The sequence below is a fragment of the Centruroides vittatus genome, unplaced genomic scaffold, assembly GCF_030686945.1.
Source record: "Centruroides vittatus isolate TY-2023 unplaced genomic scaffold, ASM3068694v2 contig_1215, whole genome shotgun sequence".
NCBI classification, from domain to species: domain Eukaryota; kingdom Metazoa; phylum Arthropoda; class Arachnida; order Scorpiones; family Buthidae; genus Centruroides; species Centruroides vittatus.
The window spans coordinates 2,037,954-2,060,699 of NW_027120777.1; the positions used below are offsets into that span (position 1 = coordinate 2,037,954).

Here is a 22,746-nt window from a genome sequence, read left to right on the forward strand (position 1 = left end):
TATTTTTTCTAGATTTTACTGTAAAATCATTTTAAATTGACAAAAAGAGTATAATTATGGAATTAACTGCTCTTTGTGAATAATCTTAATCTATTGAGAAAGTTTGTAAAAATTAATAAAAATTGATCCTCTTTAGTTACAGTACAAAGAAGAAAATGGTCAGAGCAAATTTTTAAAAATTAATTTTATGACTTTTGAAATTAAAATTTATTTCAAATCTCTTATTCTCATTTCTTATGCAAAAAAAAAAAGAAAGAAAGAAAAACAAACACAAATATTGTTCCTGAAAGTCATCTTCTGAGTCATTCGTATTAAATAAACTTGCATATGAATGTAAATAAAAAAATTTCTCTTCATGGTAATTCTTTGTAAATATAAATTTTTATTAAATAACATACCTTTATGATACAAAAACACTTGAAAATGTAAAATTATAAATTTTCTTTACAATTTTTATAATATTTTTATTGACTAAATAAAATAATGCTAAAACAAATACTATTTTTGATTATTTACAAAATTTATTAACATAATGTTTAGTTTTTAAGCTTAACATTAATTTTCATATCTCAATGTCAAACTTAATGAAGCCCACTCAAATGCATTCTCTCACAATTTAAAAAAAGTAGTGAAAGTTTAAGTAATAAAATCTTTTCCTGAACATGACATAATATTTTTAAGAATAAAATAAATAAAATACAGCGATTGTCCTTCATCTGACATTATAAATAAGTGTTTCTTGAAGAAATTTTTGTATCTCAATGTCAAACTTAATGAAGCCCATTCAAATGCACTCTCTCACAATTTAAAAAAAGTAGTGAAAGTTTAAGTAATAAAATCTTTTCCTGAACATAAACTATAAACATTTTTACATTAACCTAAGACATAATACGGAATTATTTCATCTATAAACTATTTAATTATCATCATCATCATCCTTTATTGTCTAATGGGAATTTCTTCCCTATTACAAGGGGGTTACATTTACAATATTTATTTGCTTTTTTACTTTACAATACTCTTTGATTTTATTAATTTACACCTGTTTTTCGCGGATACATTCCAAACATTTTTATTTTGCATCTTACAATCTTATTACTCTTTTTCATTAATAATAACATATTTTAATACTTCCTTAGTGTTGATTAGTTTATTTTTGTAAATGTCAATTATTTTACCAAAATAGTTATAACTTTTATAAGTCTTTTTTACTTGTTTTGTTGAAGTTTTTTAACAGTTCTATTAGCGAGTAGCATTTATAAGTTCGAGCTATATCATAATGTTCACGAATGTCGTTTAATTTGGACATTTTAATATTAAATGACAAGGTGTTAAATCTTCGGCGCTACATAAGAAACGTTTTGCCGATAAGCTTACATAAGTGCTGTTTACAACGAATATTTATTTAAACGAAGTTGTACCACAAGGTGTTTTACATTCAAATTTACCGAATATAACCTATAAATTGAACAGATGGTGTTTTAAACAACGAAATATAAGCAATTAATAATATTATTAAATTATTCATTTTATTCACCAAGGTAGGCTTCTCCACTTGGACGGCCTGGACCTGTAGGTTTTGAGCTTGGATCGATTCCACTATGAAGTTATTGAAAGATTTTGTTTTATAATACAAATTCGAAGTAATCCAAGTTTCAGTAATTGCTAAGAAATCCGGTTCGTATTTAGCACAAAGGTTATTTATTAATGACGTTGTATTTTTTTGTTCCTTGGCCATTCCAGTTAGCAATGGAAGCCTTTCATTATTCTTTATGACTTTGTTGTATTGCGTAAATTTTTGCTTAACGTGATATCAACTGTCAATATTTATTTGATTACTATAAGGACGAAAATTATTTACATAAACCAATTTGCTCAATCTTAGGCTATATGTTATTTTTTCTTGGTTTATCGTTAATATATCATTACGGAGTTTCACTTGGTCTTTTTGTTTTCGCAATTCATGAAGTATTGGGAGTAAATTTTTCCTTCTTATCCTTGAGTTTTTAGTCAAATCTGGGGAAATTTGCATATCTTCCCATTCTTTTGATACGTTTTTTTGTTGTTTCTTGTGAATAAAGGTATAAAAAAATTTATCACGAAGTCGCTTATTGCTGAATGTTATTCTTACTGTTGTATTAGGTTGCTTTGTGATTAAATTTGTTTCTGTAATCTCAGTTTGGGCTATATCATGAATATTAAGTACATTCGTCATAAAGTTATATACCTCTAACTTAGATATGGATTTTGAACTCGGATATTTGTATACAATTATTTTTTTATAATTATAATCATTACTTAAGGAGTCTATTTTAAATTGCGTTAATTCATTTTCACTTTTTTGATTTTCTAGTTGTTGTTTTAAATTTTTAATTTCTTCCTCCATTTTTATCTGTCTTTCCTTAGTCTCACGTATGTCTTGACGTATTCGTTCTACGTCTTCTTTTATATAGGCCATTTGTTCCAACAATTTATCATTTGAGACATTTATTAAATCCGATATTTTAGTCCATAGAAGTGCGGATGAGGTGTCAAGTTGACTTGCCGAATTAGTAAGAAGACTTGAATTAATATTAGGTGACTCACCTGTTGAGCCTAATGAATTCTGCTGACCAGGTTCCATATTTTGATTCGAGAATTCTTTTGTTCCTTCTTGTAAATCACTTTTCGGTTGTGTTCCATAATCCGTAATGAGTTTGAAGTTTGAAGTGCTTGGTTGAGCTTGTTTGTTCTCTGTTCTCGTTCTGGTCCGTGGAGGTCTTCCACGCTTGACTGGAGATCTTTGCATATTATTATTTTTTATATTATTGCTTTTTCCTTTACCTTCACTTAGATATTGTTAGTTTAAACTTGTTTAGTAATAAATTAATCAAATGAACAGTGATTCATCATTTCGCAGCACAAATGAAAGGTTCACCAAAAATCATTTTTACATTAACCTAAGACATAATTAAATAGTTTATAGATGAAATAATTCCGTATTATTTTATATATTGTTTCATTGAAAATATATTATGAAATATCATTTATTACTACACAGATAAATTTTAAGAGCACTTCTTTCTTTTGAAATATGATCAATTATTTTTTTCAGTTTAAAATGTATGTTATCTAACTGTTTTCCACTAATTTTATGAAACAAATTAAAATCGGGATACATGATATGAGGTAGATGTTTGGTACAAACATATTCATCAAGTTTTTTCAGCATCTGAAAACAAAATTACGGTTTTAAATAGAAAACTTACTCTCTCAGAAGTATAAAGATAATTATTGAGATTGAGCATAAATGTCACATATTTCTTAGTTAAAATGATAAATAAAGAATACTATCTACTATGGAGATTCCCCATTACAATGGAACCTGGTTAACTCTAACTGGTTGGGGGGAAATCAAGATTTTGTGCATCAGTTTATCGGTGACTAGGGATGTCCCGATACTGCTAATACCAATACTGTCTTGATAGTTTTCTTCGATACTAAGTAATTTTTTGTACTCAATACTTTTGGTCTGCTATCGATATTGATATTTTTCTTTTGGTATCTGATCTAGTATCATTATTTTTCACAGATGAGTAAGTTCTGACCGAAACCGGATTTTGCAGCCAAATCAAAATGGAATCTCACTATTTTCAGTTAAGTTAAACTTATATAAAACATATTAATGATCAAAACTCAATAAATGTATTATGTGAAATTTCATTTCCAGAATCTATATATGCTTACAGTTCTAATTACTAGTTATAAATAAATATTTAGTTAAACATTATGCAGTACTTTTGTTTGTTAAACAACTTGGATCTGCAGTGATGTTTAAAATAAGCTACAATTTGTATATCTTGTTTGCACTGACATTTGTAAAATTTGAACACACTAAACACTTTCAAAGTAAAGACACTGTTTTGCCTCTTCACCAACAATTTCTTATCCACCCCTATTCCATGTATAGTAGTACCCACATACCCACAAAGCTCATTAACAGGATTGTAGATCTAGGGCTTCTTTTGTGTACATAAGATATCATAGAAGTGTAAACTGAAGTACAGTGAAAACGGGCAAAAATTTCTGGCATGGAATAATTTATACATAGAGTCTTCGTATAAGTTACCCATATTAAACGACCACCTGTGTAACACAACCGCAAGCATCGATTTTTGGTCTGAAACAACATACAACAACTGTAATAAGCGGCCACTTCTGCAAATATATCTGGCCTAAACTATTGTTCGAACCAATCTCGGGCACTTCTCCCACCCTTGAAATTAAGTGCAGGTGTTATGAATTAGTCTAGCAACAAAGGAAATTCATTTCAGTTTGTTTGAAATTGTCCAAAAAACAAAAAAAATGCAAAGTGCTGTTGTTAGAAAATTGTGTTAAAGTTATCAGAGAAAGTGAAAATGGTTTATTACAATGGCAATTTAGCTGTAAAGTTTAACTGTGGGAAAACAAAATTTATTTTAGTGTAAACCTACAGTATTTACCTTAGGGGTATAAAATATTGTACATGATACAATTAATTGGCTGATCTCATTGTTTAATAAAATTTATTTTTATTTATTTATTTTTTTTATGCTCACATACAGTACATGTGCAAAAAATAGTTTCTGTATCAACCTACCTTATTTCCACGATATTTTTAGAAAAACAATATCCAAGTAATTTTTGCACACAAAATATTCAAAAAACAATAAATACATTAATGCAAAAATCAGTTTTACAGGCAACCTTCCTTTTTCAATTCTGCAATTATCCAATGACAATGACAGAATGTAATCAAATTGTATTATGAGAAAAAATAATAAAATCATTTTATTATTAATTAATAATTTCCCTTACTGTACTTAAGAAAATATTAAATATTAAAAAAAATACAGTATTTTTAAAGTTAAAATAAGATTGAACTAACAAAAACCAAAACCAAAGTGATGGAGAGATACAACACACTTGTATATCGATGACATAATGCACATAACTGAGGAGTGAACAAAAATAACAAACTTGAATTAATTAAGTTGGAAAAAAGAAAGTGTGCATTATAATCGAGAAAATGTGAGTATTGTATTAATCTTTAAAATATTGGTATTAAATCTGTCTTATAAAATCACGACGACTCCTGTAAATCGAGTTATCCGATATGAATAAAATACAATACTACTGTAGCTCTATCGTTGAAAAAACTTCGCTTAGTTTTGCTCACCTCGAGTTTTGCTTAGTAGAAATGGCTAAAAAGTGAGCAAAATATGTATGGAAATACGGTATTACAGCACCACCTGTCTAAAAGACCACTTTTTGAAGGAACTGTGGTGTTGCCATAGACAGCTTTTACTGTACTGACTGATACACTGACTTCTAAACCAGATAGCCAGGATTCAATTCCCTGTAGCACGCAATAAAAAAATTAATTGCTGCTCTAGGGTCTACTCGATCTTCATTGTAATGAGTAGAGTACACCTATCCCTCTTTTTACAGGGTCCGTTTTACATGATTTTGAAATAATGCAGTCAGTCAACAAAAGAAAACTAATCCTCTTTTTATGCAATTGATTCTTTAACACAGGAAAAACAATTTATTTGAAAATTTTTAAATTAAACTTTTTGTTAAAATTGTATTATTGTTAAAAAACATTATTTTTTGTTGAAATCAAGAGTTAATTTTTTAAACACAGTGCAGTACTATGTACACTGTATATCAGAGAATGTCATATGTTGATTTCATGTTTCCTATGCTAACCTTGTGTTTACTATACAGTCAAACCTGTTTTTATGCGCTCTTTTTATGTGCGATTTTTATTTGTGCGATTTTTTTAATGCAAATTTTTAATTTGTGCGGTATAGTTGGCGACTAGTCTCGTGCGATTCGTCATGTCTTACGTTGACTTATTATAGCTAAATAAACTTATTATAGCATAAATGCACTTATTATAGTAATATTATTGCATGAATATGCGAAAAATGAAATAATTTACTTTTTAAGTCAACAAAACACCACCTGGACAAAAATATGTAAAACAGACGATAGACCAGACGATGCAGTCAAGTGCTGACATCTGTTGTCAATAAATTCTATTTCGTACGGTTTTGAGTTATTTTCTATGTGAGACTTTTTTTATGCGGTCCCTGTTGACCGCATAAAAAAATATTTTTTAATTGTGTTGCAAAAACTATTATTTACAGTCATTCGTGAAGTTTCGTGAGATTTTTTTTAATGCGTTTTTTTTTTAATGCGGTCCCTATCCCCGGCATAAAAACAGGTTTGACTGTATTTACATAAAAATAATGTTAATGATAAATGATGTTAGAAAGAAAAGCTCATGTTTCTTTTGTAAATTGCTTATTTTTCATTCCATTGAAATTGTGAATTCTATCAAACATTTTTATACAGGTTTCATGTACTGTACTTTTTATGCATTCTTTTTTTTTACACTGTGTTCTTTGGAACATATCCACCATCTTTATTCCTCTACTGTACACAATTTAAAGACTGTGTACAGTAGAGAAATAAAAACATTTTTAAAATGTGTTAGATTGGGCACTTGGTGTAATAAACTCTCACATAAGATAACCTTTATAGTTATATAGCTGATCTTACCCATTTTCACTGTGTGCAAGAATTAGGTTCCACTGTCTTCCAAGGCTAATTAGCAAATTTTTAGTTGGGTATAAAAATATGTTCAATTTCCCAAAAAAATGCAACAAACCACATCTAAAATAGTATAGTAGAAACAGTTTTTCAGGGTAATCCTTAACCCCCCTCTCTCTCTCCCCCTGCAGGTGGCTGGGGTAATTTCAAAAAATCCCTTCTTAGTGTGCATACTCATGGTGTACCCTAACTGTACCAAATTTCAACTTTCAACTTATTATCAACTCATCTCGATTATATTATAAGATAATGAACAAGTGATATTGCCAAATTTTAAACTGAGCTTTAATATGGCTAATTATAAAGATATATTATGTAATTAGGACTAAAGGTAAGCAGTTAATGTGCCATCTTGTATTAAATTTAATAATTACAAATTAAAAAATTACTTTAATCATTTCTTCCAGAATATTCTAAATCTGGAGTGGGATTTGAATTTAACTCCTGTTTATCATGCAGACACACTGCCAATTATGCTCCAAAACTTTGCTTCCAGACCAATTACCCTTAGCTTATAAATTAATTGTGGCCATCTTTAATAAAAATTTGATTAGGAAAATTACAAAAAGTATGCTATTGTGTGAAATAAAGGCAAATGAATACTTGTATTAATTTTATTTATATTCAGAAAAAACACTGCTGAAGTAACAAATTAACAATAAACTCATGAATTTACTTACATTTAAAAACATATGGCCAGCCTGATCTTGATTCCAATTTAAGTCTTTGCTGTTAGCAATTGCATGCATTACCACTGTTTTTATGTAATATGATACAAGACTTTTCCATTCTTGTCTGTCTCTTAGCAACTGTTAAGAAAAATAAGCATATAATTCATAAACATTCATGTTGAGAGAAAAACATTCTGGTAGTTTTTATTCTATATAATATAGATTTATTTCATAATTTTAAAAAGTTAAAGAAATCTCAAATATTTAAATACTTAGTAATACATTTGAGAGAATGGGAGGTTCCAATTGACTCCACCTCACTGTTTGATAGCCATAATTAATCATTGAAAGTGTAGAATACATAAATACCTAAACTTCATGAATTATTGTCAAGATCTGACACCAGTTAGGATAAGTTTAGCTGCATCCTAATTTGCAAATTTGTCCTTTCAAGTGGAAAAAGTATATTAACCCTTTCCCGGCCAGAATACCGATCTGTCATAAGCCTAATTCTTAAGCGAATCGGCCAGGGTACCGATTCATCGTTACCCTGTTAAAAATCGATTTTTATAAAATTTACCGACAACAGATGTCAGCACTTGACGGCAACATGTTGTTTATTGTCTGTTTCACATATTTTTGTCCAGGTGGTGTTTTGTTGATTTAAAAAATTTTAATTATTGCTTTTTTTTCTTAAGTTTTCATTTCCTGATAATTTTTTATTTCATTTTTAGGATATTCATGCAATAATATTACTATAATAAGTTTATTCAGCTATAATACGTCAATGTGTTATAAATATTCAAGTTGTAACCCTTTCGTTCTGATATTTTATATATTTTTTTAATTTTTAATTTATATTTTAATCGAATATATCAGAAAATGTTACATCTATTGCTACTGGTAATCATATGTTTATTACAAGAGTATATAATCTCTTTCGATATGAAGTGAATAAAGTATATTAGTTCATAACAATAGTTGATAGCAGAATAAAGTTTTGATTTCTAGCAAATGTATGATATAATGCACAATAATTTCACAACGAATAAACAAACGTACATGCATAAGTGTTATATCAAATTGTACAAAACAATGTGCTACATCGTTCTGGCTCAGTGCCAATAAGAATGAAGTAACCAGACAATGTTAATTTTGACAAAAAGAAACAAATTCTCAAGTTTGAATGTCAGTTATGATATTTTTTTTTTTTTCATAAATTTCTCTAAAAATTATTGAAAAATATTGTATTTAAAACGAAAGATATTAATAAATGTACATGATTTTTTTCATACCAATATAATAATAATTTGATTTTTGGTGAATTTTTAAATGAATATTGCCTGACTGACCTTGACTGACCTATACTGTCCTTGGCCGTTTTACAAAATAAACGTAAACAAGGGAGTGGTAATATTGGCCGGAAAACGGTTAAAATTTTACAGGAAATTTAGGAGGATCTAAACTGAAACATTGATAACATGGGCCAATGATGAAGTTAGGAAAAAATGAATCAAATGTAATAATAATAAAAATAAAAATAATAACTCTCCTGTGGTCACCACCTGGTCGTGGTGGGAGAGCCCAGTAATTTTTCTGATCCATAGAGCAATGCAGGCTGGAGCACAAGCTCCTGGTAGGGACACCCATGCTAGTAAGGTCTATGGGAAGAAATGAAGCTAAGAGTGACCACACCCACATTCTGCGGAGATATTTTTTATGGTAGTAACCAGATCAAAGTGTGATACCGGCTTGGACGTCGCCTGGGTTAACAAGGTTCGTGGGTTAGGCAGAGGCTCATGCTCGAAAAATAGGCCACAGTCTCCCTTGGTTACCAGTGGCAAAAGCAGCACTGGCCCAAGCATGGTTACTGCAACGCCCTCAACAGATGTGAGGAACCAACCTAGTCTTGGTGTTTCTGTGGCATTGCATCCACAGACCACAAAGGCTGGAAAACCAAGCCAACGGATGAAATGGACAATAGAAATGAATGAGTTTATCATTTGTACTTACTACACCATCACAAAACTCGAAACAAACTTGACAGCATACAGACAACTACACCATAGATTCACACAACAATATCCTCACCTAACTGTGACCAATCAAAGGGTTGTTGATCAAAAAAAGAACAATTATGCACAACAACCTTATCCCACAAACAACACTTGAACTTATCAAACAACAGGTTGCTGATCAAATACATCAACAGACAGAAACATTTAACATTATTAATGAAGATCACATAACCTGTCAGGATAATCCAGCAACAAGCATTGATAATAGCACACATACAACAACTACCACTACAGACACTTCCTCATCCACCACTGATAACATAGACATGGATTTAGTTAATACACTCTCACATATATTTCAGGAAACACTCACTAAATATACAGGCACAGATCCCACACAAAGACCCACGAATACCAAAAATCAACACATCAAAAGGAACTAGGAAAAACACTAAATTATGTAAACACTCACTACCAAACTACATTCATTCAATTTCTACACTCTCAGACATTCATACATTAGTTTATGCTGGGGCAGTCACAGTAGTAACATACCATGGTCTGAAAATACAATCGCAGACAGATACACACAAAACACAAAAAATACTTCGAAAACCTTTAATATGCAGCTAAAACTATCACAAACAATCTAACATTTTCAGTCAACTTTATTGACCATCCTCAGGATTGAACAAGAACCATTATTTCGAAAAATTCTATTGCCAAACATAAAATTTAGAACGTTTTTAAAAAACAAAGTCAGATGGAGTGGTACACTGCATTGGAGTGGTCATTATTCACTACCACTCAAATGCAGTTGGAGTGGTAGTGAATAATGGCAATGCCGACACACAAAACACAGTTCTATCACAAGCCTGCCTGGCAGAGAAGAATAGAAACACAAATAAATGACATTAGACAGCAATTAGGCAGGCTGACACAATACACTAAAAACAACCTAATACCCAAATTAAAGAAACAACTGAAAAACATTTTCAAGAAAATGAAAACACACAGGGTTGGCCATTGAGGCCGCTAGTTAACAAAAGGACTCACCCAACCTACCACCTGGAAAAGGTGCTCGCCAAGCTACTAAGTGGGCTCCTGCCTCCTTCCCCCTGGGTTACATCTTCCTCCATTGAAGCAAAAACATCAATTTCTTCGGTCTTGGGTAACTCATCCTGCAATGAGTATAGTTTTTACAAGTTGGATGTTGTTGCACTCTACCCCTCGGTTCGAGGCTGTCATGCTTGCAAATAGTCTTCTCATCAAGGAGTGCTTTACAGCGCAGCAGATCTTAGAGATACGTGACGCCTTGCTTTTTATTACCGAAAACAATTATTTTCGGTTTAATGGGAGGATATACCTACAGAAGCAGGGGGTCCCCATGGGCTCACCGCTTTCTGCGGTATTGGCGGAGTTACTCATGAGGCACGTTGAGCAAAGGGTCTTCAAATTCCCCCTCACCATAGCATATCCATTGTTATACCTCAGATATGTAGACGATATCCTTGTTGCTTGGCAGGACACGGAGGAGGATTTCCTCACCTTCAAAACTTCACTCACGAAAGTTTATTCTACCATCAGCTTTACCTGGGAAAAAGAAAATGAAGGGGCTATTGCGTTTTTAGATCTAAACATCTCCAAATCCCTGGGAACTTTATCGTACTCCGTGTTCCATAAATTCAACTGCTTACCACCTTTAATCCCTGCTACAGCATTCCAGCCGCAGCATTATGTTAATGCAGCTATCGCCCCATTAATTAGAAGGGCTTTTTTGTTATCTTCCAGTCAAACGGCTGTCGACATTGAGCTTAATGCCATTCGCTCAGCAGTAAACACGGCGGGGTACACTAATGCCAAGTACAGGTACCTCCTAAACAAGGTCAAAAAATCGCTCTTTCCTTCCACGACCTTACATGTTCCAAACGAATGCACGGTAGTCCTTCCCACATTACCGTTCTGTGGCCGAGTCACCATACGTATTTGCCGTGTTTTTAGGCAACACGCGCTCTTTCTACCACTCTCCCCACGGCCAAATCTTAGGAGGCTACTGTGCAACGACAGGGATGCTACCTCCGTACTAGAGAGGTCTGGAGTTTACTCCATCCCATTGGAAAATACTGCTTCCGGTATTCGCACCCACTACGTTGGTGCGACAACCAGAATGTTGGCCTGTCGTATTTCCGAACACCAACTTTCCATCAGGGCAGGCAAAGCAGACACTGAACTAGCAAGAACGGTGTTACAGCACCTATACACCCCGCTATGGGACCAGGTGATGATGCTCAGGCATTGTAATAACAGGAGCATCGTGTTTATTTGGGAGGCCTTACTTACCGCTGCACTAAATCCGTGCAACACGCCCACGCTTGATTTGCCTGCTATGTGGGTTAACTTATATAACAGATTAAAACAACACCTCTAGCCCCACATCTCAGTAATTTACAGCGCATGCGCTACGTCACCACGCGCGCACATTTAATTTTCTTCTTGCTCTGTTCCATCGGTGAGAGTGTTCCAAAGTTCTAAAGCGGTTTTTGCATTTCGAAAATTTTTGATTCGAAAAAGGATTTTATCCGTTTTTATCCACCTGAGGAAGACGAAAATAGTTTTGTCGAAAGCGCTAGTGATTATAGCGATATTCGTTAACACTTAACGCCTGGATGTTAATTTTCTCATTTCTTGCTTATGAAAGAGATCGGCGTGCAGTCCACCATCGTTACGATGAAAACACACACATTACAGAATACATCAACACACTGAAACAAAAACTCGCAGCCAAAGCACGTAGACTCAAACGATACAAAACATGTTCACTAAAAAAAACAACAAAATAAATTATTCACAAACAATGAAAAACTCTTTTACAGACAAATCAGTACCAAAACAAACACAGCACAGTGGCACACCAACAGAAGAAGAACTCACAACATATTGGTCTTCTCTTTGGTCCAGTGCTGTTACACACAATGCTGATGCTGGCTGGATCGAGGAGGAGAACAGAAACTTGCACAACATACCAACTATGCCCTGTGCTGAAATAAGCATACATGATTTCCAATACACTGTTAACAGAACACACAACTGGAAGACACCTGGTGTAGACAACATTCACAATTTCTGGTACAAAAAATTTACATCACTGCACCAGGAACTAGCTAAACATCTAACACACATCATCATCAATCCACAAGACATGCCAAACTTTCTTACTCAGGGCATCACCTACATGAAACCTAAAAACACATACCACAGACCCCACACAATACAGACCAATTACATGTCTTCCAACACTCTACAAATTATTGACATCCTGTATTGTAAACAAAATATACAAACATGTTAAAGAACATGACATTCTTACGGAACAATACTAGCAAGTAGATGTAATTACTGGTGTAGAAATGTTATCTTATTATTTGTGTGTGGTGATATAAAGATATTTTTTATCACTTTATTAACACGTACGGTAAAAATCATTTTCCAATGTTTAAATAATTTGGAATTTAAAAGAATTTATAAACAGTGTTTGAATTTCCAGTTTCGAATTTATACTGGCCATTAGCTTGATGAAGACCAAGTTTATGGTCGAAAACGTTCGTTTTGTTTAAATCTGTTCATACTGGGATATTAAAAAGGTTTTTTTTTTGTGTTGACTTATCTTCCCAGGGGTTGTGTGAGAAGTTGTTTTAATTTTATCTAACAAAAATTTGTTATTTAATTTAACAATTTAAATCATAAAACCCAGATTCTCAAACAATAAATATGTTAAAAATATATTGAGAATCATCAAGCTATACATACATGTTTTTTTTAATTATTTTCAAATATTTCTTAACCTGCTGAAAATATAACTAAACCTATATGATTATTCTATATTCAAGAAAATATTTCAGACTATTTCACAATAAGTGCCATCTGGATCAAAAGATAACAGATTATATATTCTATTAATACAACTCAGGTTTGAGTCTCATTTAAATTATACATTCTTTTGATTATGAAATTAGATCAATAATTGATGGTTAATAATTTATACATAATTATGCAATGAAACCCAATCATTATTTGACAGAAGATTAGACAAATTTAACAGTAATTTTTTCCAGTTTTATTTTTATGTCATATTTATTAAAATAATTACCTTCATTAACTTTATAACAGATTTTATACAGCTGTTGTCTTTAGTCAATAAAATACTTTCAACTCCTGGAAAATGAAGTCTCCAAAATTCTAATCTCCTACTTGATTGACAAATATTTTCAGATGGAGGTTTTGGAATCATTAGGCAATTCCTTTGCTAAAAAAATTATTTTATTTTATTAAATTATGGAAAATTAAAGACTTTTTTTAAAATATAAATAGGCAAACTCCATTAATAAAAAGTTAAAGGACTTAAAAATTGGCACTTTGATTAATACAAGCTCATTAACATTGAAATACTTATCCTCCATAGGACCACAAATCTACTTTGCATAAACCAACAATGTAACAATGGAATTTGAATGTATATTCAATATAACAAAGTAGTAATGTAAAATGCTATATAAAATAGAAGTTATATATATGAAAATCAATATAACAATATAATCAATATATAATGTTTGTTTGTTCGCTATACACTCCTAGACTATTCAACTAATTGCTGCAAAAGTCAGCAGTTACATTCAAACATGTGTAACTTAGATAATCAATTACTTTTCATTTACATTGAATTTGCTGATTTACACATAGTACCATCTATTGGCAGAAAAGTTAACAAAATAAACTAAATATAATTTTTTAAACTTTTAAAAATTATAATCTTTTTTATATTATATTCACTTAATTACTGCAACAATGATATAACATGAGATAAATGCAATATATCATTACTGAGACAGGTAACATATAGCAATAGCTTGAGTGGAATCAAAAGTGTTTAAGCCTGTGAATAGCCTGTAAGTATTTAATTTTCCACATCTAACAATGCAGGTTTTTTATTTCTAAACTGTAATTTCTTAATTCTAATAAGTGGCCTTCAGTAGCCAAGTGGATAAAACCACCAAACACTGGTAGTTAGTTATTTGTGGGTTTGGGCATGACCAACAAGCTGGCCATGTGGAGTTTTCTGGGTTTTCTTCACATTAGTAACACCTAAACAGGGTCAAACTTTCCATAAAAGTCGTCCTGGGATGCACCCCCCTCAGCAGATCGCTCACATTTATCATTGCCATAACAAAATAAATCAAACTAATTTTAATGAGCGACTATTTACTGTGACATCATCACAATGCCAAGCTGCAACTTTTCGTCAGAATGTTCTTGATTTTTTTAGTGGTGTTCTTGCCCCTGTACACCATACTTTTCCTGTTAGCAATACTTTTAAAGAAGTGATGAAATAAGACATTAGAATTGTTTTTGAATCATATCACAAAGAAATATGATGATCTAACAAGAAAAAGCAATATAAAGAAGTTATAATGATGAGAGAGAATAAGAATTTTTTTCTTATCTTCCCCATCTGTTCTTTAGAGTTTGATATCTCAAATCGTCAATTTCAGCAAAAGAAAAAAATTTTTTGCAAGTTTTTGAAACACACATTGCTGAATAATTATCATTGGATGAAAGAAAAACATTAATAAATTTTTTTAAAAAGAAATATGAAATAAACACTGTTTAAATAAAAACGTAATTACCAAAAAAACCAGCATTAATTCACTTCAGAACGAATGTTTTCTACCGTTTTCAATGGTCATCGTCAGGTTCGATTCATTGAAATGCTTGCAAGAGAACGCGCATTTCAAAAATACGAAAATCACCCGTGTTGAAGTTATGCGTATGTCCGATGTAGTGCTTTAACAAACAGTCTGGCTTCCTTTTTTAAAAAATTTTGATGTTTAAATGTAATACGCAGACAAACTTGATGTAGGTCTATTTAACGTCAAAATACACCCTCCACGCAGTTGCCAATGAGTCCATTTCTTTAAAATTGATGGCTGTTCCCTTCTTGAAGGCTTTAAATATCTCCGGCTGTTTGAGATATTTCAGGCTGGCCTGGTGTTCACATCATTGTAGTAATTGTGCATTATCAAAGTCTACCCTGACGTCATCATCGAGGGTGAAAGAAGCCAATGTGGTAGTGGAAAGGCATTTTTGAATGGAGTATTTGTACTCCTTGATCCTAGTTTTAAGGCAGCATGCGGTAGCACCAATATATTCACTCGGACAGTTCACCCTACGATCGTAAATACAGATAGAATATATTCTTGGGATGCTATTTTGATCAAATCGATCCTTAATACTGGTTTTTTCAGTAATTACATTTTTATTTATTCAATTATATACCAGTAATATTGTGGTGATTATAAACACTGTTTAAATACAGCAAGGCAGAAGTTGTTTGTTATTAAAAAATAACTATGAATTTTAAAAAGTTTGAGAATTTATACAATTATACTATATTGAAATCTGAATTTGTTTATAAGCTTTAATGAAAGTTATATTTAAGAAATGTTCAATTTACTTAAAACTAACATCAAAAAACTTGAAAAAGACCCATATATAAGATTTTTCCAAATTTTTAAATATTAGTTTTAATTAATAATGGAGTAGCTTATAAACTACTCAAAATTATTAGTTTTCTTGTGTTTCTGTTTCAACAATGTTTTTAAGAAAAGCTTGTAAAAATTATTTTAAAATTTATATGGGGAGACATTAAGACATCTTTAGTTTTTTGTCTTGTATAAGTGTAAGTACTGTACATTCATTAAATAACTGCAATACAATTGAAATATTAAGTTATCATGTACAGTGATTGTTATGTATGTAGACTACTGCCAGGTGGTAGTCCAGATCAACTTTCCCCTTAACCTAGTAATACAACTCCATGCCCTTTCCTCTTTGTCATTTATGTCTCACTCTTGATCACATACTAACTATGGTTATGTACAAAAACATGTTCTCATAATGTACAGTGTACAATCTATATAGTTAATAAAGTTTGGAATATATAAATATCAATTGAGGTGATCATTCATTCTACAAATGTAACAGTGATTAAATTTATTATTATGTAAAATATTATAATACTTTTCAAAATTTTTCCAGTAAAATATATATAATTTTTTTAAAATTTATTTCAATATCACACATACTTTCTCAGGGATATATTTCAGAAAACTACAGCTTGCATCACTTGGCCAATTTGGAAACTCTATTACAGGAACTAAATCAACATCAATAATTACTTTTTCACAATGTATTTGCAATGTCATTGCAGGTCCATTTCTGCGAGTAATTATCTATACAAATAAATATAAAATCAAATACATATATCACACATATTGATTAATTTTCAAAGTTAATGAAATAAATTTACAACTTTTTAAAATATTCTAAGTGTTAATATACAGTTAAATCAACTATATGTAGAAGTCTGCAATCAAATATAAATATGTAACTTCTATACATAGTGGATTAAAATATTTTAAACTTGAATATTAGCTGAATTTGACAAATTGTTTGTACAAGTACATACATGGAATACTTATTTTGTTTGACAAACAAAAATTAATAGATATAACTGTTTTATGAATCTATTGCTAGTTTTAATAAGAGCATATTCACTATAGTATGGTATATCTTCAGTCTGATTAAAATTTATTAAAAACACAATAAGGTTTATTTACAATTTTACAATCCTTTAATTATTACAAAAAAATAAATTATAGCATCCCTGTTCAGAGTTTTTTTAATTATGTATAACTGATTAAATTCATATTATAATATCCAATTTAGTATCAATAAAAACAAATTACTGTATTTACTCATGTATAAGAGAGGTTTTTATTTGTTTTTCACTGCTTCAAAAACCTACGTTGTCCTATAAGCGGGAACAAAAGGACACTGTTTTTGCAATAATTTTTGTGAGCCATGTATGGTTCATGCTGCCATTATAGCAGGGTGCTATCAAACTCAAGGTGAACGTCACTTTCAAAGAGATGGCCCAAAAATAGCTGGTCACTTAGCAATGATTATAAATGTAGTTATTTCACATTTGTTAAATTGGTATTTTTAATGAATATTTGCACATTCTGAATCATTAAAAATAAATGTTTTCCTGTCCTGCACATTATAATCTTTTGGTTTTGCTACATGGGTATCAGGTGTGCAGAAAAGCATTCCTCAAGAGCTGATAGCAAAGTCATTCAGGAAATACTGCATTTCAAATTCACTTGATGGATCAGAGGATGCTGCTTTGTGGAATGAGAGTGAAAAAGAGGAAAATTGTACTGAAGCTTCAGAGGGAGTCCAATTAGACTAAAGGTGATGGTGTCAAGAAAACATGGTTGTTTGCCTTAATATGTGCATTTGATATTTTATTTGTGATTAAACAAAATAAAATTTGGATTGTATTAATAAATCTAATTTTCTTTATTTTGATCTTTAAAGTCATACCTTGTCTATATGCAAGTAAATACAGTATATCTAACTTTTTTTTATTTCTTTCTACATCTTGCTTTAAAATATTAATAAAATAAAAAAGAGTAAACTTTTATCTAATTTAGAGATATTTTCACAGAAAAGGGCAATTTCATATCTAAATTCAAGCCTTTTTCTCCCAGGTCATGTAAAAAATGTCTAACAAACAAAAATTCTAAAAAAAACAATGAATACTTCAGATTTTCAATGTCCAGTTACTAAATACAGAACTGACTCCAGTTACTATTTCAGATTCTCATTTTCATCTTCAGGCATCACATTCAACAACAAAGAATATTAAAAAGGAGAAGAAAAAGAAAAAAGACATAAATCTAAAAAGATTCCTAACTTTGATGTTCTAAATTGAAATGTTAGCACATGTGATAATGTGTCTTCTATAGATTTTATATTTTAAAAATTATGTAATGACCAGAAGCCATATTCTGGTCGTCGTCTCTCATCTTCGTGGGACAGTGTCTACGACACAAGCCAGTTGCTGACTGGCTAATCATTTGTTTATGTTTGAAGAGATCATTGCATCTCTCCAAATGCAATCCTGAATGACTTTCTCTCAAAGATTCATATCCAGAGATGAGCGTATAGTCATGTTTTGACTGATATTTGTCTGTAGCCTCAATTTCATTAAATCCAATATAAACATCTGACACCACTTACCTTATACAATCATATTAGGGAACATTCTCTATCTCAGGAAAGAATATTTTGAAATAGAGATAATGCTTATGATTTTTTTAAGTGGCTACTTGGGAATGCCACAGACTCAATCTTTTTTTTTAATTATTCTATATCAATTACTGAATCATTGAATATGCTGTTAATCTTATCTGTTACTTCATCCATCCATCTCTCTAAGTAGTTTTGAAAATATTACTCCTTAATTTCTTAACTAAGTACACATGCTTTTCTAACTAACTTAACAAATAGAAATTTTAATAACCTAAGAGGATGTTACTCAAGATATTTTGACTTTACAATCTGTAAAAACATTATAAAACAAAAACATATCTCTGTCAAAATTACATGCTTTATTTGAACTGTGTGCTTTCCTTGCCATGTAATCTATAATTTTGTTCTCTGCACTTTCAAAAATTTTACTATTTTATTGGTTAAAATTCTGTATTGTGTTGTGTGCACAGATAACCCAAACATGTATAATCAGCCAAATAGAATTTTGACATAAACAACGAAGACGAGATCGTTACTAATGACCAGAATTGCCTCTGTCTCTGAGAGACAAATTTCATTTCTCGTTTTGATGTCGTTCATCTCTGAAAGAAGAGATGAGAGATTAGTGACCAGAATATGATCCCAGGTTTTGTGTGATCATATGAGTATTTTCTAACTTCTGGAATCAATGGTTCATGTTGTGACTCAATGCTTCTAATAGTACTTTTCATATGCTATAATACATTGTTAGCCCTGAGTTGAGAATTCTTATTCGGTTATCATAAAATGAATTCCAAGTCACAGAAAACTTGGTTGTTACATCATTTTCAAAATTTAAAATCTATAGGAGACATGTCATTGCATGAGTTAACATTCCAACTTAGAATATTGAAGCTAGGAATCTTTGACAGACCTGAGGCAGGTTTATCAAGGCAGCTAAACAATTTGAGAAGAAAAACATCACTGTATAAGTGCTCAAAATGATGATTTTTTTAAATCACATTAAAAAAATCCTCTCTTCCAGCTTTAATTATATTAAAATACAATTTTATATTACTTTATTAATGAAAAAATTCTTACTTTTTTAATTCCTTCAATATTACATTCAGTTTTTTCAGTTATATTGCAAATTATTTTTTGCAACCAACTTTTAATTTTTTCAGGTAATAAATAATGTCCGTCAAACATAGCATAGACTTCATCACACACAGTTTTAGTTAATAAAAGTTCATCTAATTTAGCACCATCACAACGACATCTAGCAAACCCTTAGGCTCTGTATCAGGCTCAATCTGAAAATAAATTGAACAGTTTTGACAATGTTAATTATAATATTGTTTTTTTTTTTTGTATCATCAACTGTTTTTATACAATATAAAACCTTTGTAGTATTTTTAGAATTAAAAGTTTTTTCAAATTAAATAAAGAAAAAAAGTCAAGCAAATCAAGGAATCTATTTGCTTGATTTACAGTACAACTAAATAGTAGGTTCAATACCATTATATGCTGTTCATTTTCATGTTTCTAAATTGAATTATATTAATTAAAATTTTAAGTATGACATATCTAAAAACATTACTACATCAATCTTTAGTGAGAAAGTTAATTAACACTTGACAAAAAATTACATTTGTTAAGTCAGTATATATAAATGAAGATGTTTGTTTGCTTTGCACTCCTAAGCCATTCAAACCAATTGCTATGAAACTTAAGTTACATTAACATACTTTAACTTAGATAATATCATGCATACCACTCCAAACTATTGATTGGATTTCTACACATCAATTAATTTCTGTCTACATTTGATTTACTACTTTTACATGTAGCTCAGACTGTTGGCAAAAAAATTTAAAAAATAATAAACTAAATATAATTCATACAAAAAAGATATATTCTATTCACTTAATTACTATGAAAATGATATAGTGCTAAGTTGACACACTATATCATTATTGCAATGGCTAGCAGAGTACTCAGGTGTATCCAGTCAAAAGTCTTACACTGAAAACTATATAAGTATTTAATTTTCCATATATAACATCTTGGTTTTTTTCATTTCTGAATGGTTCTTTCTTAATTATAATAATACCTACCAATGACAGAGTAAATAAACCACCGAGCACTGTTAGTTATTCATGGATTCGCACAATGCCAACAAGCTGACTACATGAAGTTTTCTGGATTTTCTTCATGTTTGTAACACCTAAATAGGTGCTGGTTTCCCATAGAAGTCCTCCTGGGAGGTTTCCCTTAGCAGATCATTCACATGTTGCATTGTTGTTTGTAACCATACAAATTTTAATAAATTTTTCTATAAAAATTGCTATTTACAAGAACATTCCCACATACTTTATAGGACTTGTGATAATATTCTTAAAAAATGTTTTACCATGCACAGTTTTGAAATTTACAATTAATAACACTAGGTGTAACAATTAATATGAGGGATACTTTATAAACCCAGGTGATGCCAGGTATAACAAGCTAGTTATTTAATAATTAAATGATAATATTATAACAATAACCTATTTAATAAACAATATATTTTAATATTTTTTATTTTAAATATAAAAACTGTTCTTTACAAATGAATAATACTACTCATTTTCTGTACTTTTATTAAGAAATCAAATTCTTGTGTGATGTTTCTTACCTCATCATTCATGGTTAATCACTTAGGCTCATCCTTCAATACAATACAATTTACTATATGTAGTACAAAAATATGTTTCCAATAAATTGAAACAGACTGCATAACTTATCAAAACAACATACTCAGAACACCTTATAAATTTGCAGCCGTGTTTATTAAATACTAATGAACGTTAACGTTATACCAGCTGTTAAGAGCGGATAAAGACGCCATGGACACTAACTTCCTTCCGAGGGTTTACAGAATCGCTATTACGGACACATGGAGGCAGAATAAACTGTTTTACATCGGAGCCACCAGAAGATCACTCAAGGAAAGGCTGGCGGAACATCAGAGAAATATAAGAAGCGAACAGCCATGCACAGCGTTGGCGACTTACGTCCTGGCAGATCCCCAAGAAGTCCAAGCTGAATGGGCCCATGCAAGATTAATACAAACAGTTCGCAACATAAAGCGCCTCCGTTATACAGAAGCATGGCATATCTGCAAAGCCAGCCAGAAAGGACAATCTATCAACTTCCGAGATGCTAGTTAAGTATCTGCAGCCTGGCGCTCAGGCGGTATGTAAACGTCAGAAAGGTGGATAAGCAGAAGCTTACTTAAGGACAGAACCCATTAGTTATTGTCTCCGCATAGCTCCTCCCCTTCCCTACGTTCATTGCGCCGTTCGGTTTGCACTGTATTTTTATGTTTGTATTTTATTTTTAATGTCTCCATGGAGCATATTATTTTTCATTGTCCGTTTTTTATTTTTATTTTTATTCTAATGTATTGTGTTATTTAATACTCATCGATGTAGAGATGGCGCACGCATTCTGTTTAGAATATCCTTTAAAAACATTCCAAACGCTTGTTCGTTACTGCAAATGTCTTTAGTGTTCGATTTTTTGATGTTCTTTCCTGAAGAAGGTCGTTAAATACGACCGAAAACGTTCGTTAGTATTTAATAAACACGGCTGCAAATTTATAAGGTTTTCTGAGTATGTTGTATTAATTTTATATATGAAGTTTTCAAAATAAATAATTAATCATCATCTTACCTGTAAATTACAATTTTCAAAAGGGAAGTGCAAAAGTATATTAATATCAAATTCAGTGGCGTTTTTCACACGTAAATTTTCATAATAACTTCCAGTATAGTATAAGTCTTTATACAGTATAGTAAAAAGAGGTGAATATTTTTTCATTTCTCTAATAAGCCAATTTAAAGTATTTTTCAATACTTCAACATTTTCTTCTTGGCCATTTAATTTTACTTCATCTCGTAAAATTTCATTTATGTAAAATAAAAATGACTTTTTCTTTATTCCGTCATTTTTCTTTCTTTTCTTTAAACTCAATCTAGTTCTGTAAATATATAAAATATACATTATTATTTTTAAAAAGATATTCTACTATATTTTAAAGAATCTGCATATTGTAATCACTTTGGGACTATCAACAATAACCAACATTAAGAAAAGAAAATTAATAAAACTTCAGTTAGTGGAAATTCTGGTTTTATTGACTGATATTAAAAGGGAATATATAAGAAAATTAAAATGTACAATTTATTATTATTATTGTGTTGGTAGAGTGTATCCTACTCGATTAATACCAATACATAGTG

At 30.9% G+C, this 22,746-nt stretch overlaps 1 protein-coding gene across 1 annotated transcript; it reads right to left on the reverse strand.

The window, feature by feature from the left end:
• Positions 1 to 753: 753 nt before the first annotated feature.
• On the reverse strand, positions 754 to 22,453 carry LOC136986681 (cyclic GMP-AMP synthase-like receptor). The gene is made up of 7 exons (XM_067284260.1): positions 22,178 to 22,453; positions 19,562 to 19,773; positions 16,468 to 16,614; positions 13,476 to 13,631; positions 7,320 to 7,448; positions 2,940 to 3,211; positions 754 to 878 (listed from the first exon to the last, which is right to left on the reverse strand). The coding sequence occupies exons 2-6, from the start codon at positions 19,667 to 19,669 to the stop codon at positions 3,023 to 3,025; spliced, it is 729 nt and encodes a 242-aa protein (XP_067140361.1). The 5' UTR covers positions 19,670 to 19,773; positions 22,178 to 22,453; the 3' UTR covers positions 754 to 878; positions 2,940 to 3,022.
• Positions 22,454 to 22,746: the final 293 nt, after the last annotated feature.

Excerpts from the sequence above, each read along its gene's own strand:
- LOC136986681 (XM_067284260.1), bottom strand. The coding sequence starts at position 19,669 with ATGTTTGACGGACATTATTTATTACCTGAAAAAATTAAAAGTTGGTTG. Across the intron at positions 16,615-19,561 it reads ATATTGAAGGAATTAAAAAA|ATAATTACTCGCAGAAATGG; the intron begins GTAAGAATTTTT and ends TTATTTGTATAG. Across the intron at positions 13,632-16,467 it reads TGAAATATATCCCTGAGAAA|CAAAGGAATTGCCTAATGAT; the intron begins GTATGTGTGATA and ends TAATTTTTTTAG.